Source organism: Alosa sapidissima, chromosome 1, assembly GCF_018492685.1.
Source record: "Alosa sapidissima isolate fAloSap1 chromosome 1, fAloSap1.pri, whole genome shotgun sequence".
NCBI classification, from domain to species: domain Eukaryota; kingdom Metazoa; phylum Chordata; class Actinopteri; order Clupeiformes; family Clupeidae; genus Alosa; species Alosa sapidissima.
In genome coordinates, this window is record NC_055957.1 from 46,065,320 (window position 1) to 46,083,657 (window position 18,338).

General features: G+C 42.4%; 1 protein-coding gene across 1 annotated transcript in view; it reads left to right on the plus strand.

The window, feature by feature from the left end:
• Window positions 1-4,380: 4,380 nt before the first annotated feature.
• The window catches only part of insra (insulin receptor a), a 61,600-nt gene continuing 47,642 nt past the window's right edge, over window positions 4,381-18,338 (plus strand). Inside the window, exons 1-2 of the mRNA XM_042090197.1 lie at window positions 4,381-5,723; window positions 12,063-12,611. Coding sequence (XP_041946131.1) covers window positions 5,648-5,723; window positions 12,063-12,611 — 625 coding nt within the window. The 5' untranslated portion in view covers window positions 4,381-5,647. The remainder of the gene's footprint in view (window positions 5,724-12,062; window positions 12,612-18,338) is intronic.

An 18,338-nucleotide genomic window follows, 5' to 3' on the forward strand; every position in this document is an offset into this window, starting at 1 on the left:
CACCTCTATTGCTTCTAGTGGTCATACATTATTTATAGGATCAGTTGAATTGTTTTGAGTTTTTGGTGATAACGAACTACAGTTGCATGGTCACAGGTTTGGGCGCTTAATCTCTAACTGATCAATATGGCAATTTGCTTAACTGGTTTAACATATTTTTGTAATAACGGAGCGTGATGTAAACCGCGTGGTGATTACCTTTATGTCTGGATAACTGGTGTTGTGCTTCTACTCACATGAAGAGCTGGCAGTAAGTGTTAAGTGTCAATGCTAACCAGGCTAATAAACAAACCATGCTACTGTGAGTAACGTCGAAGGGTAAAGACACGTGACGTCTATTGTAGTTCGTTTATGAAACAAAAGGAGCAATTTTTTTTTTAAATAAGGCAAAATAGGGCCTGGCATTTTCACAGTTTGAAGATTATCACTGTATACACCCTGAAAAATATTTTTGGTGGATAACTTCGCTGATTTGGCTTCACAATATTTAAAAAAAAAAATAGGTCTATGGGACTTAAAGATGAACTGAACTGGAATTTGAAGTAAAGGTGATATAACAGATGTATTTTATTTCTTCTAATTGGTACAATGATTAAAATGGCTGAATTTATTAAAAGGGATAAAATTGTACGTTGAAAGTGGTGTTGTTGTTACACGGGCGCCGCCATGTTGGATTTCAACAATCGGCTACGTCACTGGCATGGTAAGCTACTCTGCACTAGCACTAACAGCCATAGCAGATAATGAGTCTGAGGCTAGCTGACATGGCTGAGGAAACTAACATTAGGCCTAGCTGAGTTACATATTGGCCATAAGCTATTTATCATAGGCTAGCCTACATCACAAAATCTCATACAAAATGAAACCAAACTAGTGAAACAAAGGCGAACACTTTAACAGGGGAAATTAATTTGGCATGAATCATACTGAACGCTATTTTGTCAATGAGCAGAAACACACACGACATTCAAACTATTGATAAGATGTGCACTGTGGAAACTGGTCTGTAACTTTGGATGAATAAATGCCATTGACTTGTCATATCCTGACTTAAAAAAACCCTTTTCTTGCTTACCTTATCGCAAACTCGGTGGAGCAGCTTGTAGTCTTTTTCAATTCATAGAAGGGCGAGCCCACAGTCTATGTGCCATGGAGCCTAAGTTTTAACTTTGGCTTCGTTCACCCAATGCAGTCACTGGTCGCAATTACAAAGTCTGGGAAGGTTCGTTCAATCGTTTAAAGTTTTAAGTGCAGTAGCCTATCTGTCCCCTTTGGAATAATATCTCGAAGTAGCCTCAGATGAGGTCCAGTGTTAGATAGGCTACCATACGATCCAACCTAGGAAAGGGCTAGCAGCTAACACCTTGGAAACACTCTTATGTCAAACTCCACAAGCTAGCACTCCGACCATAGAGAGTATAAACCATGACTCCGACGATATCACAGATCGATAATAATGCTTTTCCTAGCTGGTAACTAAACCACAGCGGGTCTGTCCCTTTCTACTCACCCTGAAGCCAGTTGTTCACCGTCTCAGGGCAGATTGTTGATGCAAGGGAGTTTAACTCGCAGTGCTGCTATCCAAGAGACTCGTGCAATATCAACATCCACAAGGTAAAAATCTGCAAACTCTCCACTAACGTTAGCCTAAAATAAACAGCAAACTCGTGTATCCTCCGTGTATCTGGGGTCAACTTGGGGTAACGAAGTTTTTAACAGTTTCAAGGGAGGGAGAGAGAGAGCCCGTGTGAGTTGCTGTTACGAGTGCCAGTAGTCCATACTGCGTTAGCCTACATTGACGTGACAATGCTTATTTGTATATGCACCGTAGCCTTCGCATAGGCCTAATGTAGTGGTGGTGAGTGAGTATGCTGTTGTGTGGAGGATGTACAGTAGGCAATGTGTGTGTGTGAGGAGGGAGACAGAGAGACAGCGTGCGTGTTGCTGTCTCAAGCACCCCTCGTCCAGTTTTCTACATGACCTGTAGGCTAGGTCTACAGTAGCCTATGTTGTGCCGCACAAAATGTATCTATGTTGTACATTGCACAAAATGTATACCCCCCGAAATAAACACATACATAAATAAACATATTTTTCCCGTCACTTTGGCTTCCTTGAACATTTTCCCTACGTTTCGCCACTGCTTTGCAACAGATAGATTCCAGTGTCCATGCTCCGGCAGTGCCCACACAGTCATTTTCACCCAAATGATCCTACTGAAGATTGAGCTGGAGCCTGAAACCCATCTAGTGGTAGTCAAGACACTACAGGCCTGTCCCTCACAGGCTCAAATTTGTAACCCATGCCATTAAAATTACACATTTTCGTGTATACATAATATGCTGCAGCTGTTGCCTATAGAACTTCTCAGGTCCTACCATGCCAGTGACGTCATTGAAACTGGCAGCGTTCTAATACAACAAACGCAATTTTGGTGTTGCTTAAAAAAGGCTACGTATTGATTTTTTTTAATTATTTTTTTTAGTGTCATTTATTTTTAATTGTCATAATCAACACATTATCAATGTTGATTCTTTCAGTTCAGTTCATCTTTAACATTGGAGCTGCTCTTCGATAGGAACGCAACCACTTGGGGCGCTGGTTTTCACTTTCCCTATATGGTAGGGCTTGATGGAGGGTAAAAATTAGTCCACAGGCCTAGAAAAGATGTGCATTTACAAGTGAAATTCAGATAGCCTACATTAGCCCATCAGTGAAACCAAGACCATATAATTTAAATAGGAGGCAAATTGCAAAGTCTATTAAAGAAGCCCTATGCAGGTCTGGTTATTCCTTCGCTGTTTCTGGGTTTTCGCCGGATTTGGGCTCGCATTTTTCACGACATTGCTCCCCCTGCAGCTTCGTGCTACGCTAAACCCCCACTAGCTAGCAAGCTAGCCATCAAGAAACCAAGCTAAACACATACAGGGCTCACAATAAAACGGTCGAACAAACACATTGCTCAAGAGACTATCAACCTACATTACAAAAACGAAGTTCACCCAAGGGTAGGCTACTTACAACTTCAACAGCAACAAAGCCAAGTCGGTGTCCGTTTTGCAGTCTTCTTAGAAACTACAATCTGACTACATTTTCGAGGCACTATTGGATACTTCCGCTGAGTTACATCCGGATTTACCCGGTCTGGGTTCAGAAAGTTGCATATTCGGTTTTTCCGTGGAGAAGCGATAGAGGGAGACGAAGCACCCACCAAACAACCCAGAAAGTGTTGTAGAACCATCAGAACGACTCTCAACCTGCATAATTAAAGTCATTTTTGCTAAAATTGTGGCATAGGGCTTCTTTAACAAGCAGGCTTCGTGCTTTGCAACCCAAAGCGCTCTACATACAAGACTGACACACAAGACAAAATATGCCGGACGGAGGGGTAGTCGCCAGCGTACCTGTGACACAAAGACAAACAACAAACAAATTAACAAATACTATTATGAAAAGGTAAAAAAAATGAAATAAAATAGTCCTAATAATAAAAAGAACATTTCATGTTAAATTAGTCCAATTGGTTTGCATCTAACCGGCTGAAAAATATTTGCGTTATTGCGAATTGATGTTGGCAAGTTATTAAATTTAGCTAGACTCGTTCAAATAGGTCCCCATGTGTCTACCGATACTTTTTTGCCTCCACAGTGAACTCGAAACTTTGTATCAAGGCCTCCAAACAGACATAGGTAGGGCCAAATGTCCCGGATTTTTGTACACGATGCGCAAAATGTATATTTCAGTTTAATTGAAGCGTGCCTACGTCCATAAACGTATGCACAGCCTTATTGGGTCTACACAAATGACGTAGCATAACATGGGTGGTGGTGGGGGCACGCGCCGTGGAGGTTCATTAGAAATGGTAAGGTGGAGACGGAGAGTGTGTGGGACAAGGAGAGACAGCGAAAGGAAAGTTTATTCCACATAAGCAAAAAAGCAGAACCTAATTATGTATTCCCCCTTTTTTCTCAATACTGCCCCCAGGTGTCCACAACTAAAAACTGTTGAAAATATAACAAAATAATAAAGGTCTGCTATTAAATAAAGCAATGAACTAAACAAATAACTAGAAATTGTAATTCTTACTAATTTTAGCTATACAATTGCCGCTTAGAATGACGGTTTTTTTTATCTTGGGTTAGATGTGCGAAAGGCGCCGTTGCTTACAAACAAAAAGGTCGATTGGATGGTCAAAAATGTCCAGGATTTTTGTCAGACACAGGTGGCAACCCTAGACATAGGCGATGTTCACTATTTTATTAATGGGTAATGTTTCATAAAATCCTTAATTTAAACGTTACACCGAATTCCGCCGTCGGATGTGGTGCGTCCTAGCCAGAGCCAGAGGTCTCTGACGCTCCGGGTCCGCCAAGCCCCCATTCGAGCAAAATCCAGTCCATATTTCCCCTCAACCCCGTGTGGCTCGCTGGCAGGTCTTGTTTACTGGCGCAAAGACAGGAAAGGGGATCCTTGGAGAGACGGGGCATGTCAATCTTCTAACGTAGCTACCTCTAATGTAGGGGGAAATATTTTTCGTTTTATTCAGTGTCTATTCTCGGCTCAGTGGAATTGCTGTTTGTAGCATAAGACACTGTGTAATCAACGCCAAGACTTGGTTTACATAGATAAGAATTACAGAATGGTTCACTAACCTCGACGAGAAGTCAAGCAATTGAGGTGGACGCCTGGCTGAAATCTCAGCACTGAATTGAGCCAACACTACGGGGACGGCCTTTTCTTCGTGCATGTAGAACGCTCGATGGTGAACTTTAGCTGCTGCGACTACTCTGCTATTTGTCGTACTATTGTTATGGACTTTACTGTTTATATAGGGGAGTGTAGTACGGTACATTATGGTCGGACAGCTGCTGCACCCGAAGCGCACTGACCCGTGAATTTACTACGCCACGCTTGCTAGCTAACATTACATGGGCCAAGTTGTCAGCAGGACCTCAGAAGAACAACTGGCTAGGATTAGTTTACTAGGCACGGACATATAGTTAGCATTGTGTGGCCATTTTTACGATTGTCTGAACCTCCATTTGATTTTTTTAAATTCATCTTGAAACAGGGTGAATTCAAACGGATTGCTCTCCTGCTGTGACAAAAAAAAATAACTTTATTTTGGCCTGTGTCGGTAGCCACCTAGCCAGCTAGCAGCACAGCTAACAGGGTGGACTAGCATGCTAGCTGTAGCCATTCCTTCAGATCTGATTCGCGGGTGGTTTGCTACAGGCTTGTTACGGATTTTTCTCGAGGAACAAGGATTCCAGAAAACGCAACCGATCTGATGCAACTACGTTAAAGGAAAGACTGTACTGACATTATTTCACAATGTTGCCTGCATATATTCTCTCACGTATATATGGGTACTTTGAATCCTTAGACTTGTGTAGTTAAAGCAGCTAGTGAGTGTTAGCTAAACAATCTTTTCATATCAACGAGTCTAGCTAGCTAGCTAGCTGAATGCTAGAGAATTGAACACGTTGGACTTTCTTCTCCGCCCATTTTGGGGGGTGACAGGATTTTTATCAGCCATATGTCGTTGTTTTAATAAACAAGCTGCATTAGACGCTACTCTCTTCGGATTGTCCATTAATTGATCTTCACCGCGCTGGACAGTTGGTACATATCTGCAGGAGTCAGGATGCGGCTTCGGACTTTGATTGTTTTGGTGGCGTCTGTCTGCATTTTATGGAGTTGTCAGTCAACAAATGGAGAAGGTAAGTGTCTGATATAATCACTTTACAAGATTCATTTTCTATATAACTTTCTATCTCATTTGTGAACGTATTTATGTATTATGTCTGATTAAGTTAGTCTACCTGGCCATACACTGAGATGTTCGTTTTTGCAAAAGGTACCCTAAAGTTGTGTACATTCTGGTCATGTGGCAACTGATTGCTAGAAGTTGTCAGACTGATCCATGGTCCTTTTGCCAAAGTATCTGTGCTGTTGATATGTTTTGTTTCAAACAGACTCAATGTTTTGTTTTGTTTTTCTGTGTAAATCTCTTCACCTATCTTCATTTCTTAGGAAATGTCACAGTGGGAATAGGCATGTGACACAAATTAGTACCTTTTAAGATGAGACTGAAGTTTTGCTTCATCTAAGGTTATGCATTTCACTCCAAAGACATCAATGTTTGCGTAAATCTCTGGCAACAAGACAGATTTTTTCACTTCTTGCTGAAGGGATGGACTGTGTCCATTGCTTCATTCATAGTGATGGAGTGTATCCATTGAGGTTTAATTGAAATACACAGCTGATAGAATATTTGGACAGTTCCTAGCATTTTTGGTATTACATTTTTTTGTTTTTCATTTGTGGCAAGGGGTTGTTATTAATTAAGAATGTGATACAAGCTAGGGTTTCTATTAGCCTGATCATTCATTTGCTTTTATGTGCTCATGTGTTTGAGTCTGTATTTCTATTTGTAAGTAGTATTTCAATATGAAGTAGCATTACTTGCACAATGAAAGCAAACAACTGGCTGAAAAGTTAAGCATTTTTGAGACTTAAGTCAATTGATTGTACTTCAATTGCAAATACAAACTACTTTAAAAATGTAATGCCTTAGTTTTGGGCCTACTTGTTATTTTCTGCTCGGCAGGTGCATCATACTGTCTCCACATATGACTGATATGGTTGACATTTTAGACTTTAAATTGTATGTAGTCTTTCTCAATAAACTTTCATTGTTGTCTTGACTTGAGGTCAGCTCTTGAAAAAGGCAAGATAAATAAATATAGCCATGCTTCTGACACACTTGGCCATGTTATGAACTTAGGGAAACATTGGCTAGTATTTAGTGAAGTTATTATTGCCTTTGGCCTCATCTTTGTGGCAGGATATTGAATCATTATTAGAAAATGATAATGTTTATCCTTCACACATCTCTTTTATGGAGTCTGGGTGGAGATGAGGACGGAACTCGTGTTTGAGCTTGAACTTGAACGTTGAAGTTCCTCCTCCTGGTTGATATGTTCTCTCTTCTTGAAATGATTTGACCTGTCTTAGTGTTTTGTAGCCACTGACATTAGACTTTATCAGACTAAGTCTGTCACCATGGATGCGTATTTAGTCTTTTGGAGATGGTCTTTGTTAGCTTTACTGAATGCCATTAAACATGGCGATATCCTGTGATATCCTCCCTCACTTGCAGTTATTAGCTAGCATTTTTGGTTCATAGTTTTGCCAAGGCCAATTTCTCTGCTTGTGGCAGCTATTGCCCAAATGTTTTATTTAGGCTGTCTTCACTCTTCAGGGCCCTGGGAGCCCTGCCTGCTACCCCATGGATACAGCTAGATGTGATTCCTTGCAGATCCCCAGTCAATCAGTACAGTAGGAATCGATAGCCCACTAACACATATGCTTGAGTAACCACACCACCTTTTTTTATTTTTTTTATTAAAACTGTAAGAGGAGCTATTGGGTAATATCATCCAACCAGTCTGTGTGAGATTCAGAGGGCAGATTGAACATAAACAAGTTGTGTAATTGCGAAGCTGGCCCCCTTCTTGTTCCTCTCAGGCCTGCGAGTGAACTGCTGTAGGGAAGAGTGAAACTATTTTGGGGCCTCAGTTTAACCAATCAGCCAACCGACCCTTATAGAGAGGTCCCCCTCCATCACATCTGTAGTGTTTTGTGAATTTGTTGTGCTCTGTGGTCAGAAAGTGCTCCTATTCCCCTGCGGATGGACTTTTAATATTCCAATTGAAAAGAAACATAAGATGTTGTCTCTTGTTGCACTAATATCTCTGTCGAAGAGGTAGGGGGCCAGGAAGGAAATGTCCTTGTCACTGGAGCCACGGCTTGCTGCCTTGTGGGGAAAAAAAATCCTCCTCAGCACAGCGTCCAGGCCCCCTGGTTTTGTCACTCATGCCAGAGGCCCGTCATTTAAACCTGCCCTGTGGCCAATACCTACAGTAATTTCCTGTGTATTAGCCGCATTGTGTATAAGCCGCAGGACAGTGTTTTATGCAAGTTAAAAGAAACAAAACCATATTAAATGCCCCCGTGTATCAACCTCATAGCTGAAGACATTTTTCAAAATCAATTTATATGCCACGGTTAATAGTTGGGAAATTACGGTACCTGATTTGCAGTGCATTCCTATCTGCTCACACTGGCGAGAGGAAGCAGCCAAGCCTCTGTATTCTTGTGGCCTTGTATTGTGTTCTTTTATGACTTGGAACAATTGTTTGTGACGCTTGGTTTTCTTGAACAATACGATCATTTTAAGAGCGGCTATTAAAATGATATTTGGGGACGGCTTAGTGCCATTGGCATCTTGTTGAGCGAGACCTCGGTCGTGTTTTGGCTCCTAGAATCGCTCCTTAAACACAATATTTGTTATGAAGTATTGTGCACATTGGTGGTAGTTTACAGTTTAACAATAGCCTTTGTGTGTTTTGGAGTGTCCGAGTACTTGGGTATCTGTGAAGCTGTTATGATTTGCACAGCTGAAGAGGAATTGGAGGAAGTGTTATCACAATATTTGATGTCCTGGTGAACTGAAGGAGGTAACTGATGAAAACTGTCAATTTAAAGGAGGTTCTTTGTTTTCTCGTTTAATTGGCTGGAGCACTCTGGTACACAGTGACACATAAGACCATTCAGGTGACAGGGCATTATAATGCAATATCATATATGAGGAAAAGGGGGGGTGGGGGCTGCAGTGCTTTGCCAGTTATTCTTTGCCTTTCTTTGGTCTCTTAATCCCATTACTGACATTGATATAATTAAACCAATGGAGTTCTGTTTTTTATTTTAAAACGGAAAGTCCTATACATTGCTATTCAACATTATGCAATCTATTTTTATAAGAAGCAAATGCCACAAAACAGTAACAAAATCATTATCCTACTTATTATGCACCTTCCTACCAAAATGAGAAGAAACTTCATGTCACTTTAAATGGTTTGACCAGACCTAACTGTTCAAACTGTATCATAGTAGCCTACTTGGTGCTGTGTTGTTGTCTGTGATCTGGGATTGTGTAATGTTACAACTCCGGCCTGTGTTGTTTTTGCTTGTTTGTATTGGCCTAGCTCAGGCCTATTATTTAAGATAAGATAAGCTAGTTTAACATATAGGCCTATCACATGTAGATAGATGGATAGATAGATAGATAGATAGATAGATAGATAGATGGATACTTTATTGATCCCCAAGGAGAAGTTCAAGAATTGGTGGTAGTTTACAGACTTTGTCAAATCAAACTTACAAATTTAGTATGGATGTCACATCAATGTATACTGCAAGTCAGTTGTCAGAAGCTCAATGAGAAAACAATCTTCTTGTTGACATTCACATGGGCCAATCATCCCCCTGACACAGGAAATGAAATCATAAAATCTTCTAATTCTGTGTAGTAAACATGTTTTGCAACCTTCTGTCCTCAACAGTGTTTAGAATAGCAACATTTCTGGAGGAAATGGCCCACTGAAAATGCCTCAATAAACACTACAAAAGAGTTTTGTAGGTTTTTTCATTTGACACCTTATCTTAAAGGTACTGGATAGACGACCATCTAAGTAATCTAAGTCCAGTACTGTCAAATGTTATTTTTTTATTAAAAGTATAGCTTCCGACCCAGGGTTATTTCCCCTGAGGCTAGCAGGCTTCATTGGGCCTAGTCTCTTCACTTTTCTCCCCTTTTTTCTCCCTGTCTGTCTTTTCTTTTTTAGTCTTGGTATCTTTCTCTCTTTATCTCAAGCCTCAGCTCTCAGTGCTTCAGACCTTAGGTGAATGTCACCAAGTAAAACCTATAATTTTACAAAAAAAAAAAATAAGCTCAATGAAAAAAAGTAAATGTTCAAGGATTTCCCATATCATCTGAGCGGTAGGCTATGCAGTTAGCTACAAATGCAGATACCTATTGATGGATCCATTACAGCGAGTTCAGCACAAACCTGTGAAAAATCAGTCCGTTCAATCCGCCCCCCTCATCCTGCCTAGCAGATGATTAGTGTAGCCACTAGCTAGGATAAGGTCAAACTGAATTATAGTCTTGTTCTTGTCCAGGTGATTCACAAATGTACTAGTTTCTCTCTACAGTCAGACTTTGCATTCCTCTGGCTTTCTGTCTTGTGCGCTGCAGCCCCTGTGCTGATTCTGAGTGTTGGTCACTATCCCTGTTTAGCGTATTAGATTTTCAATTGGCAATGTGGTGCTAAAAATAATCTCCCCGGCCAAGAGTGTATAGGCCTACTGATGGCAAATATGGCAGCCTGTGTGTGTGTGTGTGTGTGTATGAGTGAGTGAGTGAGCAAGCGATCGTGCGTGCGTGCAGGAAGAGTAAGCAAGCGATCTTTCACTCTTGGTTTAGCTTTCCAGTGCCTCACAGTTTTTCCAGGACATGCCCCAAACTCTCAGATCATTCCCTAATCCTCCATAGTGGGGATACCCCTGCTGGAGCCGTAAACACGCAGGCTGCTGCAAGGCAGCCATGTGTTTGCACTTGTGTTTGTTAATGTGTGCACTGGGTTATGTGTGTACGTGTATACATGCACAGACGTGCGTGTGTGTGTGTGTTTGCGTGTGCATAACCCAGCCTCCCCCTGCCCTTGGTGCTGGCTGCATTGAAGCAGCGGTCCGCTCTCATTGGTGCAGGCATTGAACATGTATCAAAGTTCCACATTATTGGGTCTTCATTCATGTGTGTGATTCATGTTAACCGTCGTGGGAACCAGGGAACAAGCACAGCAGGATTCGTCTCCCCTTAAGGGGGAACTGTCCCCTTTTCCTAGTGGGTCATAGATACACAATGCTTTGTGTTTAATTAGTTGTCATTTTAGCATGGCTGAGTGCTTAAAAACACATATGTCAGTGTCTAAGTGTCTACTTGGTTATGTGTATTGCTGTCTGATACACATTTTAGATGCATTAAAAAAGTTATTTTGTAAAAGTGACCTTTTTCTCTCTAGTTGATTTTTCTGGCTGTTCGTGAAGTGGTCTTTCTCTCTAGTAAAGGAACAATCTGTTGATCCGATGTAAAGTGTCAATAGCCAACAGTAGTGAGTAGAAGGCCTAATATGGAGGTCCGGTGTAAAGTCCCCTGCCTCGCTGAAGCTGTAGTGCAGCAGTCTGGTGGTCTGGTGTGGTCCTGTGTGGCTGCTGGCCTGGTGGTCTAGTGTGCGAAGCCCAGGCAGGAATGCTGGAGCGGCAGGAGGGAGGCTTTATTGCCGTCGTTAGCCTCGTTACATCACATGCCAGCCATCCACCCAGCCAGCCGCTTCAGGGCCAGGCCAGAGCAGCAGCCGTCCGCAGGCAGGGACTCAGAGGAGCACTTGATTCCAGGCCAGAGCTGCTTTGGGGCTGTCTGTGTGGTGGGGCTATCTGGGGACGTAAGTTGCTGCCACCTGTGTGTTTTATATGATTTGTAGCCCAATGAAGCTGTTGTTTGAGCTGTGCTATGGTATGGCGGTATATGAAAAATAGCACAAAACGGACGGGACATGACAACCTAACATGTAGAGTTGACTAAATGTATGTGGCCTCCCAATTGGATTTAATAAAAAGCCTTATAAAGTGGCCACAAACTTAATCGAATTCTCATAACATTTGATATAGACTATCAAAAAGAACAATTCGTAACTGTTTGTCCAGTATAACCTATTCAACGACTTAGGCAGAGGAAACCAAACAGGAAGTGATATCTTAAGTAAAGTAGGCAGTTTACATGAAACATGCCGCAAGTTTTCATGCCATAAGTTTACATGCCGCAAGCACTTATAACTGCCCTTGGCATCATGACATCAAGTTTTTATTGCAGCTATGCTATTGTCTGATTGTCCCCCTCATCTCTGCTTACAGTCATATATATAATTTTATAGAATTTAAATCAGTCCGTTGGATTATTTAGTACTTTAATAGTGAGTTTCAGCGTGCTTTCTTTCTCTGATAGGTTTCACAGGTTTACTTCAAAAGGGTCTTTTTTGCCAAAATCGAAGTGCTTTGTTTTTTTTTTTCCTTCATGTAAATAGTCATATTACTTAATTCTGAACCCCCCCCCCCCCCTTCTTCCCTCACACTCCCTCTGCTATCTTTTCTCGCAGTCTGCTCCAGCATAGACATCCGGAACAACACAACGGACCTGGCGTTACTAAAGAACTGCACGGTGATCGAGGGCCACCTGAAGATACTACTCATGTTCAAAACCAAGCCAGAGGACTTTCGCGGCCTCAGCTTCCCCAACCTCACAATGATCACCGACTACCTGCTCCTCTTCCGTGTCTACGGCCTGGAGAGCCTGAGCGACCTCTTCCCCAACCTGACGGTCATCCGGGGCAACAACCTCTTCTTCAACTACGCACTGGTGCTGTTCGAGATGCTGCAACTGAAGGAGATTGGCCTGCACAGCCTGACGAACATCACGCGCGGCGCCGTGCGTGTGGAGAAGAACCCGGACCTGTGCTATCTGGCCACGCTAGACTGGTCCAAGGTGCTGGACACAGTGGAGGACAACTACATTGTGGCAAACAAGAATGAGCGCGAGTGTGGCGATGTTTGCCCCGGCACGGTCAAGGGAAAAATCACCTGCCCACAGACCACCATCAATATGCACTTCAGCGAACGCTGCTGGACCTTACGGCACTGCCAGCGCAGTAAGTAGTACCAATGTCCTTTATGTCCCTATTTTCCTCTCTTTCTTTCTTTCTTTCTTTCTTTCTTTCTTTCTTTCTTTCTTTCTTTCTTTCTTTCTTTCTTTCTTTCTGTCTGTCTGTCTGTCTGTCTGTCTGTCTGTCTGTCTGTCTGTCTGTCTGTCTGTCTGTCTGTCTGTCTGTCCTCTGTTTTTTTTTCTTTCTTTCTTTTTGTCTGTCTTTCTTTTTGTCTGTCTGTTTCTTTCTTTCTCTGTTCTGTCTTTGTTTTATGACCGTGGATGGTACTTTTAGAATGTACTCAAGTCCACATAATTTTATTTTGGAGGCAGAGGCAGATTTCTGTTAATGTATATTTATTGAGTGGAGATGTGTATATACTTTTGAGTGCCAAGTGTTAGGCTGTCACTGGCAGCTCTGAAAGGGTCCTGATTATGATCTGCTCAGAGAATGCAAGCCAAGTTTGTGTCAGCTGAGCTTGGACCCTGTACCTGAATATGACATAGTATCAGTGTTTGTGTGTGTGTGTGTGTGTGCGTGCACACACACTCCGTCCAGCCTGTGCAACAGGGGTAATCTGTAACTTGATGATACAGACTCTGCATCTGCTGTTTGATAATGACGTCTGTGAACATGTCTAACAAGGTGGCCTAAGGCCTCAGTCCCTATGGGTCTCCTTGAGGGACATCAGAGGCAGTGGGAGCAGCAGCAGTAGTTTTGGCTCAAGTTTAAACACTCAGAAGAATTTTGCAGATCAATGAGGAGTCTGCCCTCTTACGCAACCAAGCCAGCACACATCATGTAACTGTTCTTTTAACTGTTAGTTTGGCCTCATGTGCAGTTTGAGGCATGTTCTTTACACACACACACACACACACACACACACACACACACACAGAGGCAAGCTCAAACTCTAAAGCCAGTCCTCTTGAGTGTGAGTTTTTTTTCTGTCGTGCTGAAGCTTTTAATGCCATCTAGTATTGACAACCACTGGGAAATTGCAGTTCTGAGTATCAGCTCATTAATGTTGTTGTTTTTTCAGCATATTATATTTTTAATATTATATTTTTATGACAGTGGCCAGGGTCAGAATTGACATCACTTTCTCACCATGTGCATAAAAGGAAAACAAGTCCTGTCTCTCACTCAGAAAGAATTAAAGGTCCTAAGAGAAGATGACCTGACCCTAGCCAGATGAATTTCGCTCCGCCTAGCTCCACTCATCCATCTGGGACCAATCCATTGAAGTGTTGCTTCAGAAGGCTGGGCCTAATCAAAAAATGCTTGCATATGATTGAATAAGCCACTTGTCCGTCATCTATTGACGTGCTACTTCAACCACTCACATCGAAGCCAACCCGTGACGCTGATAAGTCTCACGGTCGCTTCTCCACTACGTCACATCTATGAAACTCCCGCCCTGCGTCCTGATTGGCTGAACCATAAAGTCGGTTGCAGAAATCACTCTCAATGGAAGAGGTCCCAGATGGATGTGAGTGAAGCTAGGCGGAGCTAAGCGGAACGAAATTCATCTGCCTAGGGTCAGGTTAAAGAGAAGATGCTTTGACTGCTACTTTGTTTTCGTAGAGTTGTATGCATCGGAGTTGGGGGTGGGGGGTGTTGTGGTGATAATAATTTCCTGCTCCTTCAGTAAGCAGTTCCCAGTTCACATGCTAGCTCATATCAGTCATGTGAGTCAAGTGAGACTGGACTCCAATATTTGATAAGGAAGCAACATTTGTGTGTGTGTGTGTGTGTCTGTCTGTCTGAGAATATTTGTTAGTTTAATATTTGCTTAGAGCCCTGTGTGGTGAGAGGACGAGTGATGTAGTCCTGACTCGCTGGCATCTCAAGTAGGGATGGGCTGGGTTTGGTTGGGATGTGCTGCTCTCCTCCCGGGCTGGGCCGGCCTGCGGTCTGCTACTGCTGCTGGAGGCTCTGTGGTTTGGACTCCTGTGCCGGCCTCTGCACCGAACGACTTGTCAAGCCACAGAACACATAGACTCATGCTGTGGGTTTATGTGGTGAGAACGACCAGGGTGTCACATTAGGCCTGGTGGTGTCTGGGTAAATTTCATGGTTAATCTTCCAATTTGGTGCACAATACTGCTGTCTTGTGCTATGAATTGGTATTGTAGTGGTACAGGTGCACTTTGGCATCAGCAGCTGAACACTCCACTGGTATCACAGCTGCTAATAGAGCGCCCAGGCCTATTATAGAAGACGTGTGATGAAACAATTTGAAATATACATTTTTTTTTTAAATGCCCATTTATGCCCAGTCAGTGCTCTTTAAGAGTTCCCATACATAGAAATGCTTCCTTATGCTTTGTTATTTCTCAGCTTACACCGTTTCAACCTGTTTATGAACTAGGGCTGGGTGTTATCAGCATATAAAATTAAACAATGTTAGAATTGTAAAATCTCAAAAATAGAATAAGTGTGACTGCCGTCATTCAAACAGCAGTGCCTGCACTTCTGTGGAGCTACAGTAAAGTTATGACGGCAGAGGTCTGCTTCCCCATACACAATTGCAAGCCTCTGTAGGTTCTGTAGGCCCCATTATTTAACATGTACAGTTGGACTGTTTTAAGGTCAAATCCCTCCTCATTTAGCACATTTCTTAGTGGAAGATTGCCACACCGGTATTGAATCAGACTTATGACACCTAACTGCCTCCTACTGATGGTTTTTTTCTTCATTAACAGCTTGTGTTCAACAGAAAAAACAGGAAAAAAAAGGTTCAAATTTGACATCCCAAAAATATCTATTTAGTGGATTAATCCACTACAGTGGCAAGTGTTGTGCCTTCTGCAGTGGTAAATATGCAGCCTCTTTTGAGAGGAAGGTGCCACAGATTCAGCAGGTTGCATTAAAGAGTTGTTGTGGAGCTATTGTCCTGATTCAGCCAGCAATTTGCATTGGCTTGAAACCTGATCCCCTGATCTGGCTCAATAGTGTGAGAGCGACAGCAGCAGCAGAAGCAGCAACAGTAATCACAGGTTTTCGGGATATGTTTTGTAAACAAAGCTCCAGGACCCGGTTTTGTTTTATATCAGGAACTTATGAAGGCATTTCCTCTGCCTTTTTTCCCTAATGGAAAATGTAGGTCTTCCAAGATCGGCCTCATTAGCCTGTTTTACTAGCGCTGAAGCTAAACACTAGCACATTGGGCTAGTTCATTAGCTCGACGGGCCTGTGGTGATGCACTTGTTAAGCTGGGCCTATTAGATTAATCTTAACCTTTTGCAGCTACGCATCACAACGTACACTTACCAACCAGTCAGCTGCTCTTTGATCACTCTTAGTCTTTCTACTTTTTCCCCCTTGAACATGAGATAAAGGAGGAAATTGTCTACGCCTAATATGCATTGATTTGCAGGGACATGATTTGTGGTTACACAGGTTCTGTATGTCCTAACAATACTTTGCATTAGGCCTGGGTGAGAGAAAAAAAGGTTTTTAATTTTTTATTTTATGAACACATTTTTCTAAAGTTCACCATCCTAAATTATGACTGATTAGGCCTAGACGATGACCCAATTTTACATTTGGACAACTGCTTATAACTTCACTAAAACATAGGGTTGCATTAACTTACATCAATGTTTGGAATTGTTTAGCTACTTCATGCGTCACCATACAAAACTTTGTAAAAACTTTAAAGTAGTAAAAAACTAAAGTCAGTGGCATTATACAGCTCGTGATAAAAGAGCAAATTGTGTTCTCAGTCTTGGTTGATAGTTTTACAATTCCACAGAATTTCCATTTGATCAAACTCTTAAAAAATGCTTTATTGGCAAGCTGGCCTGTGATTGTTGTCTGTTTTTTTTAATGATATCTTCTTTGCATCTACACTCGAGTCTGTCAATGTGGTATTATGGTACACACACACACACACACACACACACACACACACACACGGTTGTTGTTGTATGACGTTGAGGGTGCAACTGAACCATACAGCTGATGGCCTGAATGATTGACTGTTGCAGGTTATGTGTTGCAACTGATGGTTCTTGCTCTGACTTGGGGTTTGTTCCTGCAAGCAAACCTCACTTATGTGTTTTTTTTTCTGTTGGAAAAACACTGAATGGATGTAGTGGTGTTAAAAAGGAAAAAAAGTGTGTGGGCCAGCAGGGGTTCTCTGCACAGTAGCGAGAGGCCTCTATTGGCCTCGCGACCAAGACAGCCTCACGTAGCTCTCCCCCGTGGATCACAGAGTTCAGATAGTATTATTATTAGTTCTTTGCGGAAATGTCATGCTCCATCTGAAGATTCACAAGTGTGCACAAGTGTGCATGAGGGGTCAGCGGAGAGGAGAGGGAAGAGGGGGGACCGCGAGATAACCGTGGCTGTCTGGCCGTGTCCGTAAGCAAGACGAGAAGAAAGCCTCGGGGCCCTGTGTCAGAAGTGTTTGTGAGCATAGAATATGCTACATCAGCAGCTAAACTCTCTCTTTCTTTTTTCTTTTTTTGTATTTTTTATGGTGGGGTGGAAGAGGGGGTGAATTTGGAAGTTTCCATCAGTCACAGGCAGCGCCGTTTTTCATTTCACTTTTGGCTCACTTCTGGACATGGCGGTGCTCCTTTTCCTCCAGCAGATTTAAGTTTCCACCACGTGTAGGGCTTTTGTGAAAACAGCATCAGCATTGTCCAAAGTCCTACTCCTTTTTTTAAAAGTTATTATGATCATAGTCATATAGGTTTAGTCAGATTTTTTTTGTCTTTTTTTTTTTTTTTTTTTTTTCTGCATGCCCAAATTTCCGTCAATGATTCCCGGGACACTGAAAGACCGGGGTACACGAAACTTGGTGGGCATGTAATCCCACATGGATAGCATGGAATCATCATTTTTCGTTTTGATCTGTAGCCCTCTGCTGGACTGGACTCCCCGAAAGGAGGGTATGGCAGACACAGTTTTCTGTGAATATCTCGAAAACCGTAGAGTTTAGGAGGACCATTTTTTTTTTTTTTTTTGTATGTTGATCTCAAGGGGCCATGTCAACCCATTCCATAACCACTCATTTCATGTATAGCGCCACCTAGTTAAACACAAAAAAGTAAAAATGAGGTTGTAATTGAAGGTATCTATGACCTGACATAGTCAAAACTGCACGAAATTGGAAGTGTAGGATCATTATGACACCCTCTGTATGCACGCCAAGTTTTGTGGAATTCCGTTCATGGGGGGCCACACAATAAATTAATTTATGTTACTATACACCAACTGGCCTGTAGGTGGCCGGAGACAGTTTTCTGTGAATATCTCGAGAACCGTAGGGCCTAGGAGGTCCACCTTTTTTATGTATGTTGGTCTTAAGGGGGCATGTCAACCCATCCCATTACCACTTATTTCATGTATAGCGCCACCTAGTTAAAAATTAAAAAGCAAAAAATTAGGTGTTTTCATCAGAATATCTCTGGCTGACAAGGTCAAAACTGCACGAAATTAAAAGTGTAGGATCATTATGACACCCTCCGAATGCATGCCAAGTACACCAACAAGGATTCCCGGGACACTGAAAGACCGGGGTACACAAAACTTGGTGGGCATGTACCCCCACATGGATAGCATGGAACCGTCATTTTTCGTTTTGATCTGTAGCCCCCCCGCTGGACTGGACCCCCCGAAAGGAGGGTAGGGCAGGGCAGACACAGTTCTCACAGTTCTGTGAATATCTTGAGAACTGTAGGGCCTAGGATGACAATTGTTTTCTGTATGTTTGCCTCC